This window comes from Thermobia domestica, chromosome 7, assembly GCF_964235325.1.
Source record: "Thermobia domestica chromosome 7, izTheDome1.hap1.1, whole genome shotgun sequence".
NCBI classification, from domain to species: domain Eukaryota; kingdom Metazoa; phylum Arthropoda; class Insecta; order Zygentoma; family Lepismatidae; genus Thermobia; species Thermobia domestica.
In genome coordinates, this window is record NC_137460.1 from 137,501,006 (window position 1) to 137,522,282 (window position 21,277).

At 33.9% G+C, this 21,277-nt stretch overlaps 1 protein-coding gene across 1 annotated transcript; it reads right to left on the reverse strand.

Moving 5' to 3' along the window:
- Positions 1–13,723: 13,723 nt before the first annotated feature.
- On the reverse strand, positions 13,724–15,256 carry LOC145689353 (uncharacterized). Its single transcript, XM_081763503.1, has one exon. The coding sequence runs from the start codon at positions 15,254–15,256 to the stop codon at positions 13,724–13,726; it is 1,533 nt and encodes a 510-aa protein (XP_081619629.1).
- Positions 15,257–21,277: the final 6,021 nt, after the last annotated feature.

Sequence of the window (21,277 nt, forward strand, 5' to 3'; positions counted from 1 at the left end):
GGGAAGCTTTGAATTGTTACGTTGTGATTGGGAAGACATCTTCGTGTTATCGCCATCATGAAACTCAAAGACGTTAATTCGATAAATAAATCAAACCAATCCTTTGTATCCTACTGGTGACGCCATGAAACCACATACATCACTGCCCCGTGACTTCTTGTCTCTGGGACTAAAGTGTAACTATTGCGCAGGTCTGATAACTACAATCATCTCTTGTCCAGAAATGAAATTAACCCGTAGATACGCTAGCAGAGGAAAACCAAAGCAAATATAACTGAGTTGTGCCTTGAATTGGTCGAAGTTTTGGCGTGTTGCAACAATTGGTGGCGGATCATTGTTGACACGGGTGTTCTTTTCAAAGTGATTGCCGATTATGGACGTAGTATTTTGTACTTGTTTATCATAGAATATAGTGAAAGATAGCTTGCAAAATAAAAATAATACTCGAGAGTGCAATGACTGAATAGGTGTGGTTTGAAAGTGAAACCACTAGGACATAACAGCTGGTGGTCCTAGTAGCAGCAGGTAGCTTTACATATATGAGGAACATAGTTTGCCGGAATTAAAATGTTTTCGAAACAGAAGTTTGGTTCACAGGAACTAACACCGGACCTGCTATATAATATTTTAGAGGATATACCGAGTGATAGTGACTCCTGTGTTCCTGGGAACGACAGCGAATGTGAAAGAGGTGACGAAAATGAGTGTATACAGCAAGCAGTATCCCAGTTCATGATTGCGGGTGATGACAATGTGACTGAAGAAAACAATAATGAAGAATATGAAGTAATGGAAGACATAACAGTCAGAAAGTATGATTGTGACTCAATTATCTGGAAACAATATCCAATATTCAAAGGAAATATGTTGTTTTTAGTGATATAAAGCCTAATATACCAGATAATGTAGAAAATTCAGTAGAAATATTTCTACAGGTATTCCCATTAGAACTACTGAATCACATAGTATATCAGTCAAATTTATATGTGATGCAAAGAATTGGTGTTCCACACAATTTCAATATACCAGTGTAGAAGAAATTAAACAGTTCTTAGCTATAAATTTGTTGATGGGGATAAAAAGACTGCCCAGTTACAGAGACTATTGGTCATCGGGTCCAGCACTGAGGGACTCATATATTTCGTCGGTAGGAGATGTCAAGGAACAGATTTGAATGGTTACTTCGCAACATTCACTTGAATGACAATGAGAAACAACCCAAAAAGGGTGAAGATAATTACGACAAATTGTACAAAGTACGTCCGCTACTGAACTGTTTGTCAGATACGTTCCAGCAGTCGTACAAGCCTTCTTGCAAACAATCTATCGATGAGTCTATGATAAGATTCAGAGGAAGATCGTCTTTGAAGCACTATATGCCCCAAAAGCCCATCAAACGTGGTTACAAGGTTTGGGTCCGTGCGAATCAAAGTGGGTATGTATCACAGTACCAAATCTATGCTGGAAAGGTTAGTGATGTGACTGAAACGAATTTAGCTGCACGTGTAGTGAAAGACATGACTGATATTATCCAAGGAAAATATCACCAAATATACTTCGATAATTATTTGTCTTCTTTGCCTCTTATGAGGCACTTACTGTAACATAAAGTTTATGCATGAGGGACAGTTCGTCAAGGACGTGCAGTTTTCCCGAAGGATTTTGTTAATGATAAATCCATGACCAGAGGACAGTTTCAGTTTCGATGCTCTAAGGATGGAATCGTAGTCTTAGTTTGGAAGGAAAAGAAGGAGATTGCGTTTCTGTCTAATTTTCATGATATTGATGATGTCACAACGGTACAGAGAAGAAAGATGGGTCGCTCACAGAAGTTTCGTGCCCGAAATTGGTGAAAGATTAAAACGAGAATATGGGACATGTTGATAAAGCAGACATGTTAAAATCTTTGTACGAAATGAACAGAAAGAGCAAGAAGTGGTGGCATCGAATAATGTGGCATTTCTTTTATGTAGCTGTTCTAAATGGGTTCATAATATTTCAGGAGAGAAGTGGTGGCAGTAAGTCACTGTCACTGAAGCAGTTCCTTCTAGCTGTGATTGCTGGTCTCATTGGGTCTTCTAAGTCAACGCCGAAAGGAGGGAGAATTTATGCGATAACTCAAAGTTTCTTCAAGCCACAGGTTCCCCTCGAAAAGAGATTTGACAAGGCTGAACACATGCGAAGAATATGTACATCCCCTAGATGTGCTTTGTGCAGCACAGCAGCTAAACCTCATCTGTCAAAATGGGAATGTGATACATGTGAAGTTGCTTTGTGCTTGAATGACTCAACAATTTTTTTTTCAAAATATCACAAAAAAAGAAAGACTTTCAGAAGGACAGCAACTTGCCTGACATTCTAACAAAAGGTGTAGTGTTTATTTCTATTTCTTAGGAAGTATGTTGTATTTCTTCTCACTAATCGAAGTTTTAAAATTTATGTATGTTTTCTCTTGTGAAATATGTTAAGTTGCTTTCTACACAGACGACTCGAAAATGTTTTTTTAATATCATACGAAGTAAGGACTTTTACTAAGACAGTAACTTGCCTTTCATAAGTAGGCCTGTCAAAATTATGTAGCAAAAGGCTTAGTTTTTATTGTTTTTTTAGGAACTAGATTGTATTTCTTTTTAATCATACAAGTTTTAAAATATATAGAATTTTTCTCTTTTTAAATAAACATGTTGCCATACATGTAACAAATGTATTCTCTATATTCAGCAATCAATAAACTACTATGATTAGGTTTAGGTCAGGTCTTTGATCTTTCTGGAGCAAATTGATGTATAAAATGAGTGCAGTACCACAACAATCACTTGCAAATCATTAAAAGAAAGTACTGTAATGAAAAAAAACAATAATGTGTATCTCAGAAAAAAATAACCATCCTCTCAACAAACCTAATTCCTTCCTCAAAATCATTACTACTTTTGAGTCCCAGTGGTTTCAAGATGAAACCACGTACCATACCTACTTATGAAAAATTACAAAAACTATATTTTTAATGCAGTAGTCTTTAAGTATCATACTAATTAGAAAAACAAAAAAAAAATACATTATTGGACAAATATTTTTATTCTTGGGAATCAAAGGGTTAATTACTCTAATATCCTACATATATTTCTATAATAGTTATTCAATATCGGACTTCCGAAGAGGAAGCTGATTATAGTTATTGACCGCGCCTATAGCGACAACTGCCAGTCACGACCTTTCTTCAGTTTACATTTAAAATAGAGAAAACTTAGAAAGAGCTATACAGAAAAGTCCAGAGAAAGGTAAAGGAAGAAGAGGAATAAGACGGGGAATAGAAGGAAAAAAGGGGATTAGAAAGGTATTCTGATGAAAATAGGTTTTGTTAGTGATAGTGAGAGACGAGAAGAAAATGATGCAGGAAAGGAATATTGGGTAGTGTATGGTTAAAATAGAAGACGGTAAAGAGAGAGACGAGAGAGAGAAATACGAGATAATTATTGAAATGTAGTAAGGGAGATTAAATAGGTACTAAAGGTACTTCATATCCCCATTCTATTATTCCAGAATCAATTTTGAACTACGCATGATAAGACACATGTTCCCTCATATGACGTTGACCTGAATCCAGGCAATTACTGAAGTTGGAGTTACCCTAATCCAGCCCAGATGACGAGAAGAACTAATTTAATCATTTACTTCTTTTTTCTGATCGTTATCTAATTTTCATCTACTAAGTTATTTTTACGTGTAAAGATCGAACACATGTTTGAGTTAGCCAAGGAAAGAAAAAAAACTAAGTGATACACATATCTTTCATAAGTCGGTGTTTATGAAGTTTTGAAGAAACTGATATCTCCAGTTTATTGTTTCGACTTGGCCCCTGAGAGCCGATTCGGATTAATTAGGGAGTTCTTAACTTCATGACCATTATCATGACTCAGATATACATAAGTTCCATTGGTACACATACATAAATGAAGATTATTACTTCCTATTAAAAATTACGATTTACCATTTAAAACTAGAGTTGTTCATTCCTACACATCCTCACGTATCGGAAAATGTATCGGCATAGATAAATAGGTTAAACTTACTTGAAAGAAAAGTATCACTTAGCTACAGTTTTGTAACATATATTACATATACAAAGGATAAATCACAAGAAAAGAACAGCAATTACATGCAAATATAAATACCGAGTGGTCCAAAAGTAGGTATACAGTCCTGTGTGTTTTAGATATGTACGTCTGTTTACCTACTTTTGTCCACTCTGTATATATATAACTCTATGGCCTATGGAACCCGGAGGTTCAATGCCGCGTTCACAAAAGCTCCGTACTGACTTCTATCTTTAGCCAATTGGATCCAATTTCTACTTGTATTCATATCTCCGCTAGATCCATCTTAATATTGTCCTCCCATCTGCGCCTAGGTCTTCATAATGGTTGCTTGCCGATTTTTCTTCCAGTTAAGACTTTGTAAGTGTTTCTACTTTCTTCCATTCTAGATACATGGCCTGCCCACCTAAGCCTCCTAGACTTGATGAAACTAACAATGTTGGGTAAACCCTATGAATTATTGAGTTCCTCGTTGTTAAATTTCCGCCATTCCCCATTCCCGTTCCTTTTGGGTCCAAATATTCGTCTCAGGATCTGACTGAAGGTTACAGCTTGTTTGCTTCTGTTTTCTTGTGAGTAAAATACAAAGGAACATTAAGACACGGTTTCTTAGTTATGGAAAGTACCGAAGAAGGAGAGCAGCAAAAGAATATTGTTCTAAGCAGACCTGAAAAAGGAATAAGAAGAAAGTCCCCCTGCAATGTGGGACGTATTCGTTCAGAGGTTTACCTCGGATACCTGACTATGGCCATGTGGGAAGGGCATTTAAATTTAAAGAATTTTCTCTACAACATGTGCGCAAGTATCACCAGTGTTATTATGAGCGAAAAGAGAACAGGTTCAAGGCAGTTTCATACTGAAACATACAGTATGCAAATCACCTAAACTGAAGCGAGCAAGGAATGAGCCAAAACAAACTAAGGAATTCTGGGTGCGGTATTATTATGCAAATCAGAAGGATGGAAGAAATCATTTGCTCAGGTTTGTAAGAAAATATTTGCAATAGAAATGAAATCTTTCAGTTTTACGTCCCAAACTTATGACGGTTAGACTAAAGGAAACGGCAATGATGAGAAATGAATGAAATGGTGGAATGAAGAAAGTGGGAGGAAACGGGAGAACCCCGAGGAAACCCACCACCACGGGGTTTGTCCACTACAAAGTCCACACGGCGCGAGCTGGGATCGAACCAGGGACGCCAAGCACCGGAGGTGAACCTGTCCTGTCTTACATTTCGTTCTTTTGGCGATTTTTTAAAGTAAACCTGTTATTACAGTTTGTATTAATAACTCTTTTTACAGGCATTTGTTATAATTTTACGACATATATAACATTTGTTATAAGAGACAGAAATGATATGTACGAAATGCTACACTTTACAGGTTAAAATTTTCCAAAAAAAAATATTGCTTAAGTGATATTTGAAAACTTTTGCCGCATCGTTAACAGAGAAAAAAGTTTTACATTCTGTTTGTTGGAAACATCTTAACACAACTAACAGACAAACGAGTGAAAGTCTCTGATAAAATGAAAAACAAGAACAAATTACTTTAAAATTTCAATGAAAATGGGAGCACGAATTATTAGAAATAGAAGATGAAATAGAAGTACATCATTATGCAAAAAAAAATCCCACATAAGCGAAAGCATTTTTAAAAATTTAATAGGAATGTGATAAGAAATAAGGAATGAGAGATAGTGCATTTCGTTATTTAGTTAGCACCAAATGAATTATATTTAAAAGTCGCATGTATGTAACAAACTGTTTTGGTTAATGATGAACAAAAATACATTTATTATAACGAAGATGTTAGGCATGATAATCGAAAGGTAGACAACTCTGTTTCTATTTACCTTTTAGTTTAATTGAAAAGGTAGAACCCGATGAAATGCATGTTATACTCTAACTTTTATTAAAATAAATAAATTGAAGGTCCCTGGATATTACATCTTTTAAATTATTCAACTAATTTTTACACGTAATGCATACATCTATGAAAATGTAATAGCTGTAATCGAGTTTATAAGAGCATTAAAATAGGAAGTTGATTATGGTTTTTGTAATTCCGCTTGGAAAGAAGTAAGATTTTTTCCAACAACAATAGACGTGAGAAGAATAGAATATGATTCCACATCGTTGTTTCTCTTTACGTATCCAATTACTACAATATTATAGTTCTTTGGTTACAGTCTAAATATTCCAAGAGTTCCTATGTTTAACTTTGCGTGTGTCTCATTCTTGAAACAATAAGAAAACTACATCATTAAATGTCTAGTTTGCCACCCAATAACAAAAGGCAGTGTCGTGAGATGTTAGATTTAGGCAATAAAATATCATCTCATTTTGTAATATTAGTAAAGGAAAAGACAATAAAAGTTTCTTGTAACATCAAGACCAAAAGAAATAATTAGGATGCCGCTAGATACCGATTGCCTATGAGAGTGTAACTTCTTCTGCCTACTGGACACTGCTGACACTTCAATATAAAAACGTAAACTCTTGTTAAAAGAGGGAAAAGTAGAAAATTATAACATCGGAGCTTATAACAAATTTAAAGAAAGCATGGAACATTTCGATCAAGATCATTGTCTTCAAACTTAGAATAAAAGTGGCGAGAAACTATTATGCTCATTTTGGCATCTTTGTAAAATTCTTTACCGGTTCTCTTTGGCAAACTTCTCTTACTTCCAAAACTTGAAATATGTAAATAACTTCTTTTACTTCCAAAAAACATATCTCGACACGAAATGTTTTTTATGCCATACCTTTTGCACTCGAAGAATCGAAATTTCCATCTTATTCTTCGTATAAAGGCATGGCATAAACATTAACCGCCTATCGGTCGAATTTAGTTTAGAGAAACGTCCCGTAAGGTCATATTTTTTTATTTCATATTTTAAATCTATCATAAATGCGTGCTAACACGATCTATTTTAAAAGTCAATAAACCAAAACAAAAGACGGTTAATTTGCTTTTGTTAAGATTTGCTGCCAGCACCTTTTCTTCTCACAACGAAACATTTCGCTTAAATACAGATTCGAACGGAAAAATATAGTTTCAACGTAATAACTCGGGATAATCCAGATTTACACATTACTCTTGAACGTAATAATTCGGGTAAAACCGTTAAGCGGTTAATTCGTGTCGAGATATATTTTTGGATGATTCTTCTCGCTCATTGTAAGTAAAGTAAAAACTATTGTTTCACATTTTAATTAAGTATAAAGCATGATTTTAAACATTAGTGTATATCAATAGGGTGAGGAAACAGAACATCTAGACGTATAGAAAATAACTCCATCACTGTATTTTATTATAATCAACTCTGCGGATATTTCGTTATATCTCTTCTCTAAAGGAAAGCATCGTAAAATAACGTTTGATTATTTTTGCGTTTTGTCCATTTCTGTAAAATAATTATTGTTATTTTTCTATTTTTTCACTAGTTTTCTGATATTTTAGGTAATCTCTAGCTCTGAATAAAAGAAACTTACAATTTAATAATAGTCAAATACAAAATATAATAACCGCTCTCGTTTCTTAGTTGGAGTAGATTTAAATATATCGAGCTTAATTCTAAAGTTAACACTAAAATAAAAAAAAATATGTTTATAGTTCCATTTGAACTAGAAAAAATATCGAAATTGTTGAAACAAAATAAATCTAGTGGAATTATGGTTATATATAAAAACAGTAGCTGCGACTGACAATTCCGTTCCGGTGCTCACTTCACCCAACCTCTTACAAGGCAAAAAATGTAACAGAGTCCTTAATTTTAAACATTCTATTTCTCAGAACTTTTAATGTTTAATCCAAATAGTGATCCTTACTTTCAAAAATTAATCATTAGAAAAGAAGGTACATTATAAGCATTTAGAACGTCATTCTTGAGAACTCTGAAATGTGGCTTGCTATGAAAACTTTAATAAGTTTGAAAACAGCAACCACTTTTTATCAAATCTTTCGTACAGCACTTACAGATATCGACGACGAGTTATTCTTAAAATGTTTTATTATAACTAACCGGTTTGAAGTTATGCAAAACAAAAACGCCAACGTAAATCTATTTATGTTTATTCGACCTTATTCGTATAAAGCAGAGAAGAAATGATTCACTAAAGCATCGTAAAAAAGAAACATGTTTATGTTGAATATTGCAGAAGAACAACTTTTGTGGTGTGGATAATATAAGATGAGCAGTAGGAGATAGTTCGGCAATTAAACAAATATTGTGTTTTTCCGTACTGTTATATGAAATTTACTGATTTTCTAGATATCCCCTTTGGAATTACACAACCTCTTACTGGTTTAAGCAGGTGTATCTGAATGTAAATATTTGTGGCGCATAGTTGATCCGGACTAATATCCACTACTGTTTGAATGCCAATATCATTTGTGGGTCAAAGTATGATGAAAAAAAATTCATACTATCGCGAAAACTTATTACGGAAAGAGAAACGTGTATACTTGTTGCAAATAAACTTTAGTATAATGTCCAATATATTCACACTCCAATCTATTATCCTTCTTTCTAATTTAGAACATTCTTTCCCAAATACCAAACGTGAAAACATTTAATCCCAAAATTTTCAGCTAAAATCTTTTCTTACTTTTTCATTCCATAGTAATTTGGTAAGGTATGTTCACATTTAGAATATTTTTAAGGTTATTTATTTTTTACATGCTGTTGTTTCAAGTTTGTCAAATTTGAAGTATGACTCAAATTTAACAATTTTTCTAATAAAAGAAAAAATCTAACTTAAATACTGAATTTAAGTAAACGATATATTTAACACATCAACTCTGACTTCAATGTAATTGTACTGTTCATCTTTATGGTCTTGTTTCCAGAGTTATGTGGTTTTCTTGTTGGATTGCATTTATAGTTTGTGCTATCCAAGTGTCACGTGACCTCGGCAAGAAATACTATTACGGCACCACTACATATGAAATAGAAACACTGAATCCAACATGGAATATTTCTCATGGTTATTCAGCAGGCTTGTGTTTCATTAATACCACAGAAGATTTGTAAGTTTTTTATCTGTGCACCATCTACAAAATTTATAAGATATAATCATATTGATAATTATGCTCAATTAAGTATAAGTATGATGTCTTAAAATTCTATGAAATTGCATATAGCATTTCGAAACTTATTTTAACATATTCTTATCGTATTTTTTGGAACAATCCTGTATAAGTTTTTTTCATAAACAGTCATGTTATTGTACCTGCATCATGAGTCTCTAGGACGAGAGAAAGTAGTATGTGAATTTCCATTATTTCTTAATTAGAAGCTTTTCAACCAAAAACAAAATTCACACACTTCTTTTATTCTTCAAGATATCATCTCTTACGTGACTTGTGCTCTTTATAAGGTAAAAAAATGTAAAAGAATCATCTGCACCTTACGGTCTCATGAGCTAGGTTAAATGTATTTTTTATATTTAATTTTCTCTCTTCTTTGTTAACAATGAGAATGAATAACATTTGCTTTAAGTGGCTTGCTCTGATGCCATCCTAGTAAAATTTGCTATATTTAAAATTTTACCTTCATTAATATTTAATTTATAATGTCCTTGGTATTTTGTACTTAAAGCTATAGAGAAGGCACGGTGGTAAACATTAAACAAGAAAAACATTATATGAGAATGAATCTTCTTTTGAGATAATCTAGCTATCAAATACTGTTGTGTGATTACTGTTTATTTTGTTTACACGTAAGATACGCTCAGATTTATTAAAAGGAAGCTACACCGATTATTGTATGAGAATTATTTTTATCCAGATCTCATGCTTTTTTGGGAGAGGGAAATTGAAGAATTAGAAATTCCATACCGATAACATAATCAGTAATGATCAATCAAGCAGCATCTTCTTAAATATGGAATATGAACTGTCATTAATTATATCATATTTAAGATTGTTGCAAAAAGAAATCACTTGTGTTAATCCGATTCTTAAAACTATATTCGTCCCAAAAGATGCAGTAGAATCATTTTGAAACTACTACCATTAAAATTCTTACCGACTCAAAATGTAAATTTAATTATGTTTTGTTTATAAATCAAGCAAAATCATACTTAAAAGAATGAAGTACAGTATAAAAAGAACTACAAGTGAAAATGCGAAAGAATAATTAGGAAAACTTATTTAAGAAAATATCATAAATTTTTGCAGTCATGAAAAGCTATCTATCTCCATTAACGTCTTTCCAATACTTGAGAACATGGAACTGTTTACAATATTTAACATTATTGGGCAGCAGAGAATGAAGTGCCTACATGTTATTAGAAGTTTTGATTGTGATTTCAATCCTTCAATAAGTACGTTCATGACCTTTTTCAATCTTCTGTGTAGTTGACGTTAGATTGTATATAGGTCTTTTGTAATAAATGAAGATGATTTAAAATTAAAGTGATATATAATTTAAGACTCCTGTAGTTATAAATCCAGGTAAAGCTGAATTTATAAAACATAAAAGTATAGGCATTGTTGTGATTCTGCTATCTTACGTGCTTTAAAAAAATAATCTCTAAAGAAGGTACTTTGTTGAATTAATTAATTTCGCTTGCCTATGTATCAGTAAAATAATGAATACTACAGGAGTAAGGCTAATAATGAGTTGACATACGGCAAAATGATATGATTCAATTAACATGTGATTGATTTGAATGATTATTATAAACAAGAATCATGACAAAATATGTCCATATACATTACGTAAATTGTCCTAAAGATGTCGTGTATATCTAGTCTCAGTAAATGCTGAGAACTATTTTATACTTGTAACAATTGTCACTAGTAACACAAAGCGTGGCTTGAAATCATTTCTCATCCCTTTTTAGCACATGAAATAAAGTGCACAAAATTCACTGCCACTTTCCTCCTTATAATATTACAGACAATTATTTTTTAGCACAAAATTTTCTTCGTTACAAATGGAGAAACAAAAGTAAAACAGAAAGTTCAAGAGTTAAGGCGTGTAAACGAACTTGTTAAACATAAAAGTGCGTAGCATTTCCTCGTTGCAGAACAACAGCAAAACCTAAGACCTAGTCGCGTATTTGCGGATCCCAAACGTTTCAGGTATCCTTTTATCTTATCGCCCCGAGCCATGACATACATATAGTAGTAAGCAAACTCAAATGCTGTCGGTTTTCCTGACCCAGAGGACTAGTAATGAAAGTCACTTTCGGTGTGGTTCAAACCCGGCACACGGAAAGATATTTTTATTTTTCTTTTAATTTTCATAATACTCTTTTTCATTAAAATACGATTGAAAATAATACTCAAAAAGTGAATCACCGAGCGGGATAGTAATATTATGTCGCTTTTGGTCTGAATTCAAACCCGGATCAAGGAAAGCTTTCTTTATTTTTAAAAAATTTGATAGCACTTTGTGATTAAAATAAGTGTGTATTTCTATTAAACGAATGATAATATAAGTAGTAGTAGTATTAAAAGTAGTAGTAGTAGTAGTAAATATAGTAGTAGTAGTGGTATTTGTTGTTGTTGTAAAGGTGGTATCAGTAGTAGTAGGAGGAACGGTTTAGAAGCTCCGCATGGGTTAGTTGGGTTCTGTTGTCGATATCACATGAGCAAATTAAAACCTTGCCAAATTTTTCTGGACATTTTACATGACCAACTTAAAACAGCTGGCTAGGGTAGAACGCGAATACTGAAAAGTTTTGGTTCGCTAATAATGCCATTTAGCCACGCAATATCGCAGTCAGTGTCATTTTCAAGCGAAATTTGTTCTCTAGCTACAACTGCCAACTGCTTTAAACTGATCGCAACGAAGCAGGTGAAGTAGTATTTACATCGAAGTTGCACCACCCGAGTGTAAGGTATTACGAGTATCATAGTGGTCAAGTTGGAACAAAACAAACCTTGGGGTCCTGAATCCGCTTCGCTCCCTAGCGCTCGCTCGACTATGTACCATAACGTAAGTAAATCACTTTTTATCAATAAAGTTGTGTGTGCAAAGCCTTTCTCTCTACTGGAGCATCCGGCAAGCTAGACAGATTGTAGAAAAAGCACAATTTACGCATTATATATTACGTACAAGGAAAAATAAATATTACTTTCATGTTATTTTAATAGAAGAAGTTATGAAATTTTTTAAAAAAATAAAAATAATTTCCTTTTGCTTGGGTTTGAACCCAACGCCAAAAGCTATTTTCATTACTAGCACGCTCGTCTTGTAGAGCATACAGCATCTGCCGTTTGCTTTGTGCTATATGTATTATATGCCACGTTGCGAGAAACGGGTAACACCAACCAATCAGAGCTGTGTATTAAGTTCTTATGGCTAAGATTGAGGGTACTAAAAATACATGCTTTCAGAGCGCAGAAATAAGCGATTCAAAAAACATTGTTGCTTCTTCAAAATACTTATCTGCAAAAAATATTTTTCTTCTTTTAACTACTTACATTTTACTTCTTTTTTATAATATATATTAGTTGAACCTGCGTGCTCTATACAGCGCATTATTCAGATATGAACATGAATCTCTTTAAATGTTTCTTAACACACACGAGTGAAAATGATACTCAAATTCGCTGACGCACTGATAAAAATAGGCAATGGGTATCACAAAGGGAAGCTTCTTTCGATTACATTTTTTCAATATCGTTCACCGTTTGCAAGATTTGAGCCTAGTGATGGGATTTTTACCGGTAAATATATTTTGGGTATTAACCTTGTGTAAATACCCAGGTATTTACCCAAATTGGGTAAATATATGGGTATTTTTCATTTTCAATACTATATGTGGAACAGACGTTTTTTTCGCAGTACGTAAAAAATCAAAATGTAAGAGTTGATCCAGTAGAAACCAGAACAAGTATTAAAAGGCAGTAAATTCATTATTTTGATTAATACAAATGATTTATATTGTTGTTCCTGTTTTGATAATAGTAGGCCTAACATAAAACTAGTGTGTTTCTCCAGAAAGCAAATTTTAAAAACTGATGACTGAAAAAGACAGCTTTTTTTCTACAAATAAATAAACTAAAATAATACATGGAACGTGGATAAGTACTTTTCTTTCAATTTACATTTTACAAGTGACTATGGGGAACATGTTATTAATATTGACATGATTTGAAATATTTTTCTGTCCCATCATGTATGCTTTATTAACTAGAAATGAAACGGTAGGAGTATATATGCGGGGACTTTCACACTTAAACTACACTTGCTAGCTAAACATCAAAATGTAGTAAAAACTGAGCTGTCTGAAGCCAAATTGAAGTAACTGTATTTTCGTGTTTTGCGGAAAATTAGCATTCTTGGAAACAAGATAGATAAAGGGCCATTGGAAAATGAGCTTCAAATGACAGTTACGTCAGTTTCTTTAATTAGTTTCTGTTTCGGTGGCATTAGATTTGTACGCCTAATTGAAATGATTTTATGCTTTAATTCAAAATTCGGCAAAATGCAGTTAGTTCACTCTGATTTCAGACATCTCAATTGGCAGCATCATCCACGTCATTTCTATTATAAACCTAATAAAAGAACAAATTCAAGAACATTCAAGATTTAGCAGCATTCTCCATATATTCTATACACATAACTGAAAAGCGTTATCTCGTTATGGGATAGCATTTCTACTAAGATTACTCATCAGATTCATCGGATACATGGAATGAATATATGGAATCATCGCTGCTAATGTCTTCATCTATCTCGCACACGGAAGAAATGTCACTGTCACTGTCTTCTTCAGAGGCTTTCCTTTTCCTTGGTACTATAGTACATTTCAAATGCGATGAACTTGTATCTTGCGGTAAAGTATTTTCTAAGCCTTTCTGCTGCTCTGACTCAACAATCTTTTCTGTCTCTGTACGGTGTGTTGATACTTTCGGCTTTTGTTTCCGGTGAAGCAGTTTCCAATTATAAGCTATATACGTAATTTTTCCGGCTCTGGAAGTAGTCAGTCTATTCCTTGACTTAGTGTGAATTTTTGAGAATGTACTAAAGGATCTCTCTGTGGCGGCTGATGATACCGGTGCTGTTAATATCCGCTGTGCAACTTCAGATAAGTGGGTACTTCCACACAAACCTTGCCACCAAACTACTGGGTTCATTTCCCCTGAACTTGTCCAAATGAACTTCTTGCCCCACAAACCTTCTTTTGCCTTGTAGTGTGCGAAATCCTTCATCACATTTACAAGATTTGCTTTCATGTTTTCTGCAACCTTGTGTATGAACTCCAATCCATCAACATGTTGTTCTGGAGTCAAGTCAAACCCCTGTGATGATGGATCTAGTAATGCTGCGGCATAGTGAATCGGTTGGAGTGCTGTAACTTTTCTGCTTTCGAAATTAAGAAGAATATTTGTTTCTTCTGCTTTGGACAATGGGAATTCGGGAACAGATTTTCTTAATTGCTCTTCGATTTCTTTGACAGCCGGAAAAACTCGGTGTATGCTACATTCATCTGATTCTAATACATTTATCCAGGATACTATTGGTTTGAGAACGTGTATTAGCTTTTCAACTGTCACCCAGAAATCTTCATCGTCAAGTAACCTTGCTTTGTGGTCTTTGATAAATGCTATATATCTTGCAGTGGTTTCGTGAACAGCTAAGTTCTGTAGGGTGACTTTTGTAGCTTTCAAACTTTCAAGAGATTTTAAGTAGCTTCCCCAACGGGTTTTACATGGAAGACTAAGAGAAGTGTGTATGCTTTTCTCATTGTTGATTGCATGAAAATGTGCATTCAAGACCTGAGTATTTCTAACTGTTTTAATGATGTCTATAATATTTGTCATAAATGATGAAATTGAAAAACACTTCAAAATATCACTGCAGACAAGGGTCAATGTATGTGCTATACATGACAATGGTTGCAAATGGGGGTACTTTTCTTGGACAAGAGAAAAAGCCTTCTGCACATTTGCTGCATTATCGCCAATGAGAACAAAGAACTTACTGGGGTCGTATTTTTCAATGACTTCAAATACTTGATCTCTAATGTACTCAGCAGTGTGACGGTTGTCTTTCGTGTTTATAAAGTGAACAAATATTGGATGAGGGTTGGTAATAATGAAATTGATTATTCCCTCATTGCGAACATTACTCCAACCGTCACATTGAAGATTTAGATATTTCGAATCTTGTAGCTCTACACGCAGCTGTGTTTGCATTTCATTAAACTGGGCATCAAGTTGCCAAGTTGACAACGACTTTCTATCTGGAAGTTTGAATGAAGGTCTTAGACGCTAGAAGAAATCTATCCAGAGAGGATGTTCCACCATGGACAATGGCGCTCCAGTTACGTAGGCAGCTTTCGCTAGCATTCTGTTTAACATTGCTCTGGAAGATAAAATATAAAAATATGTTGTAAAATAAACCATCATAGGTTGAACACATATCTTAACCTATTCCACTAATAAATACATAAGATTATTTGCACACATAACCAGCATGCATTCAATTTTCACTGTAGGTACAAATTTATCACATGGAAAAAATCAGCAACAGCTATATCTGTTACGTGTTCCCTTTACGGAAAGTTGTTAACCTAGAAATCTAGAAATGGAAAACAGTTTCTGATCTTAGCCAAGTACAATTCAACCATTTGTGTGAAGATTGTGCGTTTGGTTGGAATTGGTTTTTAAAAGATAATATCAAAAACGAAATAATATTTGAAATTATGCCCTTGTGCTTAACAATTCTATATTTCATAGATTTTCTATAAGTGTTAGGAAATGACGTCACATTTGACAATTGTCGTTCACCGCCATGCAACCATCATTTTCTAAAAACGTACTAGCAGGAATATGCACTTGTTTCTCCTGAAAAAAACTGCTGGTATTTCCTAGTTTTCAACATAAATTGCTGGTACGCTGGAAATTGACCCAATACACACATGCTTGTGGTATATGAGAAATTTTGCTGGAGCAAAGTGAAAGCATGAGTTTTAACGTGAGAAGTGAATATTGTACATATTTTTGTCAATAACGAAGTTCATTGTACACATGTAATGAAAGTAAAAAGATCAATGTTTAAAAGTTTTCTGCTAGGGGTGATAACCCAGATAAGAAACTAATGAATAAAAGGGGAAAAAAGTAATGATGAATAGTTCTTGAATCAATTCACACATTAAGAATGTCCTTCCATTTTAATTCTGAACTAAGCGAGTTGGAAAGGTCATTCTTTTAAGTAATTCATTCGTTTAATTTCGATGGAAACAATGGTAACAAAATTTCTAATAAACATTACTTACGTAGTGATTAACGTGAACCTTGGAAATTTGGATGCATGTCTTAAACTACAAGTATCATACATTTCTTACATAAACGTCAATATTTTCTTGGATAATGTTCTTAACACTCGACCATTACTTGACTTAACCATTTGGCCATTCTTTACAATATGTAAACTGTTGAGAATATTTGGAATGTGTTTGACCAATCAATTTTGATCTGTCCTTTCTTAATTCATTCCACAAGGTCACATGACAAGTTCTTGAGTTATATGAAACAAAATATGTAATACAATTAGTAAAAAACACTTGCGTCATTCATTTTTTTTGACTCTTCGATTCCGTGATTTGTTCTTTCGGTTTCGCACAATTTTATAAAAATGGTAAATACTTCCCTATTCTTAAGCTAACCTGTTCCTACCTATACTTTACTTATCAGTATCTTGCTCTACTCTACCCTACTCTATTATACTACTCCCTTTTAAAGCGATCTTACCTTTGGATGTACAGTTGGAGCATTGGAATCGAAAGAAGAAATCACTGAATCGAAGAATTGAAAAGAAAAAAAAGATTGAAATGGCTAAAGTAAAGACTTCCCGTTACATTAATTACACTAGTTAACTGTTCTTTGCCATTTGCAATTTTTATCTGATTTTTGAGACACGTTGTAATCACTTCGGACGAGCAAACTACTCCCTTCTTGCTCTAAACAAAACGGAACTTGATACGTGATGGACATGTGAGCTCATTAACCCATTAGCTTACATGTGTTACGCTATGCATATGTATACTTACGTTTTCATCAGCTGTCATTGTATCCATAAAAGTAGCAATGCTACTAGATGAACTTTGTTCATTCGCGGAGGAGCTCCTCTTATATGAAACTGGCATCAAAGTTTTATCAGTCACACTCGTCACTAAAGAGTCATCAATGCTCTTATTGGTACTACAACTTGGCGTAGGTGGTGCACTTTCATTCACTTGTTCCGTCCCAATATTTTGCCAACAATCCGACAAACTTCTTCCTTGTAAACCTTTTAAAATTGTTTTCTTCAAACTTTCAGGACACTTGAAACACTTATTCACATGATCTGACATTTTATTTACATTTGCGTGTTTATAATTTTTACCACAGTACTTGCAATTTACTGATTTATCACTTCGTACATTGTATGCGCTCCAAACATAACTTTTCCTTCTACCCATTTTCAGTTTTTTCTCTCTCTAAGTAAAATAAAACTTAGGAAACTCAATTAAGGTAAGAGGCACGTTTACTCTCAACAAGTCTCAAAGCTAATATCAGTACTGAACTAAATTAGAAACGGGGAAGATTGAAACAGTGTTACCAGATATAAATTGAGTTTCCAGTGTTGCAAGTTTGCATCTTTCTTTAACCACATTTGTGTTTGGAAGATTTTATACTGTTATTTTAGAATCCACTATGTCTTCTTATTATGTAATCTTGCAGTTTGTAATAAATACCCATTTTTTGGGTAGGTAAATAAAATTTCGGTATTTACCGGGTATTTACGCAATTTTTATTTACCTACCCAGTGGGTAAATACCCAAGTCCCATCCCTATTTGAACCTACTTCCGTTTGGAGATTCTCTTTCATGTATGATCAGTGTTCTCTTTCTCTTGCATACAGTATGTAATAAGGAAATACGTAACATACACAACTATTTATCTTATCAGTGATATATGGTTTCCATTGGCTAAAGAAGTGGTTATTCTTCGCTTTTCATTATAATTTGATAATGAAGTAAACGACTCAGAGATGTACAGCCGTGTATGCAACTATGTTGTTTTGGAATGTGTAACTCATATTATATGATCCTTTACTTTTTTAAAAATCTCAACACTTCCAGTGTAGCACTAAAAATTTCATAAAGAATATCGGCCAGTTTTTTAAACATTCAATTAGAACTGGATAATCTACATAAAATTTGGAATCGACCAGTTGTAACGACACGTTTCTATAACTGATGGTTTTCGAGATCTCATTCTTGAAAGGATTGTAGACAAACATATCAACTTTCCCTTGGAGACAAATATATCAACCTAGCATTTTAATATATAGGTTATAATGTTTCTGTTTCTTTCTTTTTTCTTCTGTATTCTGTATATTTGTGATACTCCTTTTTAAATCTGTATTTTCTTCTTTTGTGATGAAAAGGGCCCTGATGATCCACATCCGTTTCAGTGGCTGCTTTCGCTTCACACATCTACTACACAAACATGATGCATTCCTATACATGCTTCTACCTACATTTAACTATTATACGACGAAGTTATTTTTGTGGGAATCTATGGTCGAACATGCTACAATTACATTACATACCTCTAGTGGACACTACAGTTCGATTTTGAACTGATACTTTACTAGTTGGAAGTTACCTCTAGATTATATCGCTGCTGAACTAACGTAGTATAAATAAATTTGCTATTGTTTTACTAGATAGAATACTGGAATCTCTTTCCTAGTGCATGAATCTTCTCACCTCTGGAAATTAGCCTGACGATTCATATCACCTTATTATTATTATTGTCTGTTTTGAATTGGTATTGCCATTGGAATAATTAGCATTGGAATACATAGGACGGCAGTTAACCGATTCTATATAATTTATACTGTTAAAGTGGCTATTATAGTATTATGAGGTTTATTTTAATCGCAAATAGGAGAATCGCTTTTCGTTTGTTTTTACGTAGATAATTGCACAAATTTTAATTGATCAACGTTTACGTTAGTTCCGGGAAAAACAACATGTTACTGGTCGATGACCTTTTATGAAACAAGATACCTCCAGGAACCATTGTTAGTCAATGTTTTCCGCAAAAGGTATTTTGGATGGCAATACCTATAGGGAAATTGGTTCGGCAATAGATGAGAATTGCCTCCCGCACCAGAAGAGAGAATCTGTATATATTTTCTTTGTTTTCGCATTTCTACTCTTGGCATTCGTTTCTGATATATAATGCAGTCAACGAAAATTACTGCTAGAAATTTCACGGAATAAAAAACAGTACAATACATAATGACACAACATCTAAGACGGAGGATGGAGCTATAGAGCATTGATAATTAAATTTATTAAACTTAAATAGCTTTGAAAGATAATTCTTTCTCTTAACAGGAAATGTGAAGACGTTTTGAGTAACTGTTTCGTGAATGGAGTGGAGGTTGAGTGCTGCTCTGTACTACAACGTATACCTACTGAAGTACCCAACTGCTTTTACGCTGACTCAAAACAAGGACTGTAAGTATCAATAAATAATCGTTATGCACATGCTAAACTCCTCAAAAAAGAGAGAGAGGAGGGAAGAAAATAAACTATTTTATAATTAGCGTAGTAAATTTGTTTTTAGTGTGCAACGAAAGTGTCACGCACCAAACTCTGGTCTTATAGAATGTACGTTCTAAAGAAGAAACATGTTTTGGTAATGTCTTTAAGTTTTTCATATTAAATATTGCGAATAACACTTTTGTAATCGACGATAAGTTGTACAGTGGGACACAAAAATTCTTGATGTACAAAGTCCGCGAGCTAGGCAACCCAACTAACGTCTGCTCCAAGATTAATTACTTGTAGAGTAGCTAGAACGGCAGCACGAAGTATGCCCTACCTGTTAAAAGAACAAATCTTAAAGAGTGTTTTTGTGCAGGCGTGAGGAGAAACGCTAGCTCACGAAATGACAAAAGGGAGTCTTTGGATACTTATACTCACAGTAAAGAGTACATAACCAGAAAAATATACGGACAACAGAGGCGCGGATGAGTAGATAAGAGTCAGTGGACTTAAATAATCTTATAGCTAATTCAAATGAGGGATTATAAACAAGTTAACTTACTTCAGATAACTATACATATATGCGTATCAAATAATATACGGATATATTATGCGGTATATGCAGTAGTTATTTTTTTAAGTAAACACAAAGCCTTACGCTGAGTTTTGAAACTATTAACAATAGTCCTACCTGCAAATCTATTAAAATATGGAACGATCATTCGGGGCAAGAGCCCAGCCTCCAATGAAATTTTCGGGGTCTAACAGGGCCTGAGCTCATTGGTTCCGGCGCCACTGATTGATCCGTAATACTACTTCGAAAGAAGAACTTATCCGATTTCATTATTCGTTAAAAGACTTTTGAGAATTCAAATATTGGTATGCAGTAATTTATTTGTGAATATTAAAAATTCAAAATTCGATAACACTCAAACGAGTTGGAGAACTTATCCATACTAAGCGTATTTCCACTTAGGTTGTAAATAAAACTGAAAGTTCCAGACTTGTATAGTATTTGTGAACATTTACACACTGAGACACAAGGAGAAAAGGGGAGATTATGGTGCCAATTCACAACAATTTAAAAATGCAAGAAATTAATGAATAATATCAAATATAGAACCATTAAGAGAATTAATTCTGTAACTCGTTTTCTTCATTCATTTCTCTTCCTTTATTTTCAGGATTGCATCATCACTGAATTTCTCCACTGGAGATTTTCTTCGTTTAGCAGCATCCAAATGGAGCTCAGCCTTGTAAATGAAACATAGGAAACAGTGTAAACGAATAGGGCGCGAATCGAACCCCGACTGGAAAATTAGGAAATCTCCGTGCTAACCATTCACCGAAAGCGTCACTTACTCTGGCTCTGAAAGATCCCATTCTTGTCCTTCAAAACAGTAGCTTGTTTATAGTCAAATAGATTGGCTAAACACAAGGATATGGAATTGAGGACTCGCAGGGCATTATATCATTGTATTCACTAAATTATCAACATTGAAGATTAAAAAAAAAAACAACCAAAATACAGAAGTCCTTTATTTTGAACCAAATAGTGCGCGTATAATATACACGTAAACAGACTAAAAATGAATCAAATAATGCGTAGTAATCGTGGTTCAGTGCTCAAGGTGCTCGACAACTGCAGTGCGGGATTGTTTTTTTTTTC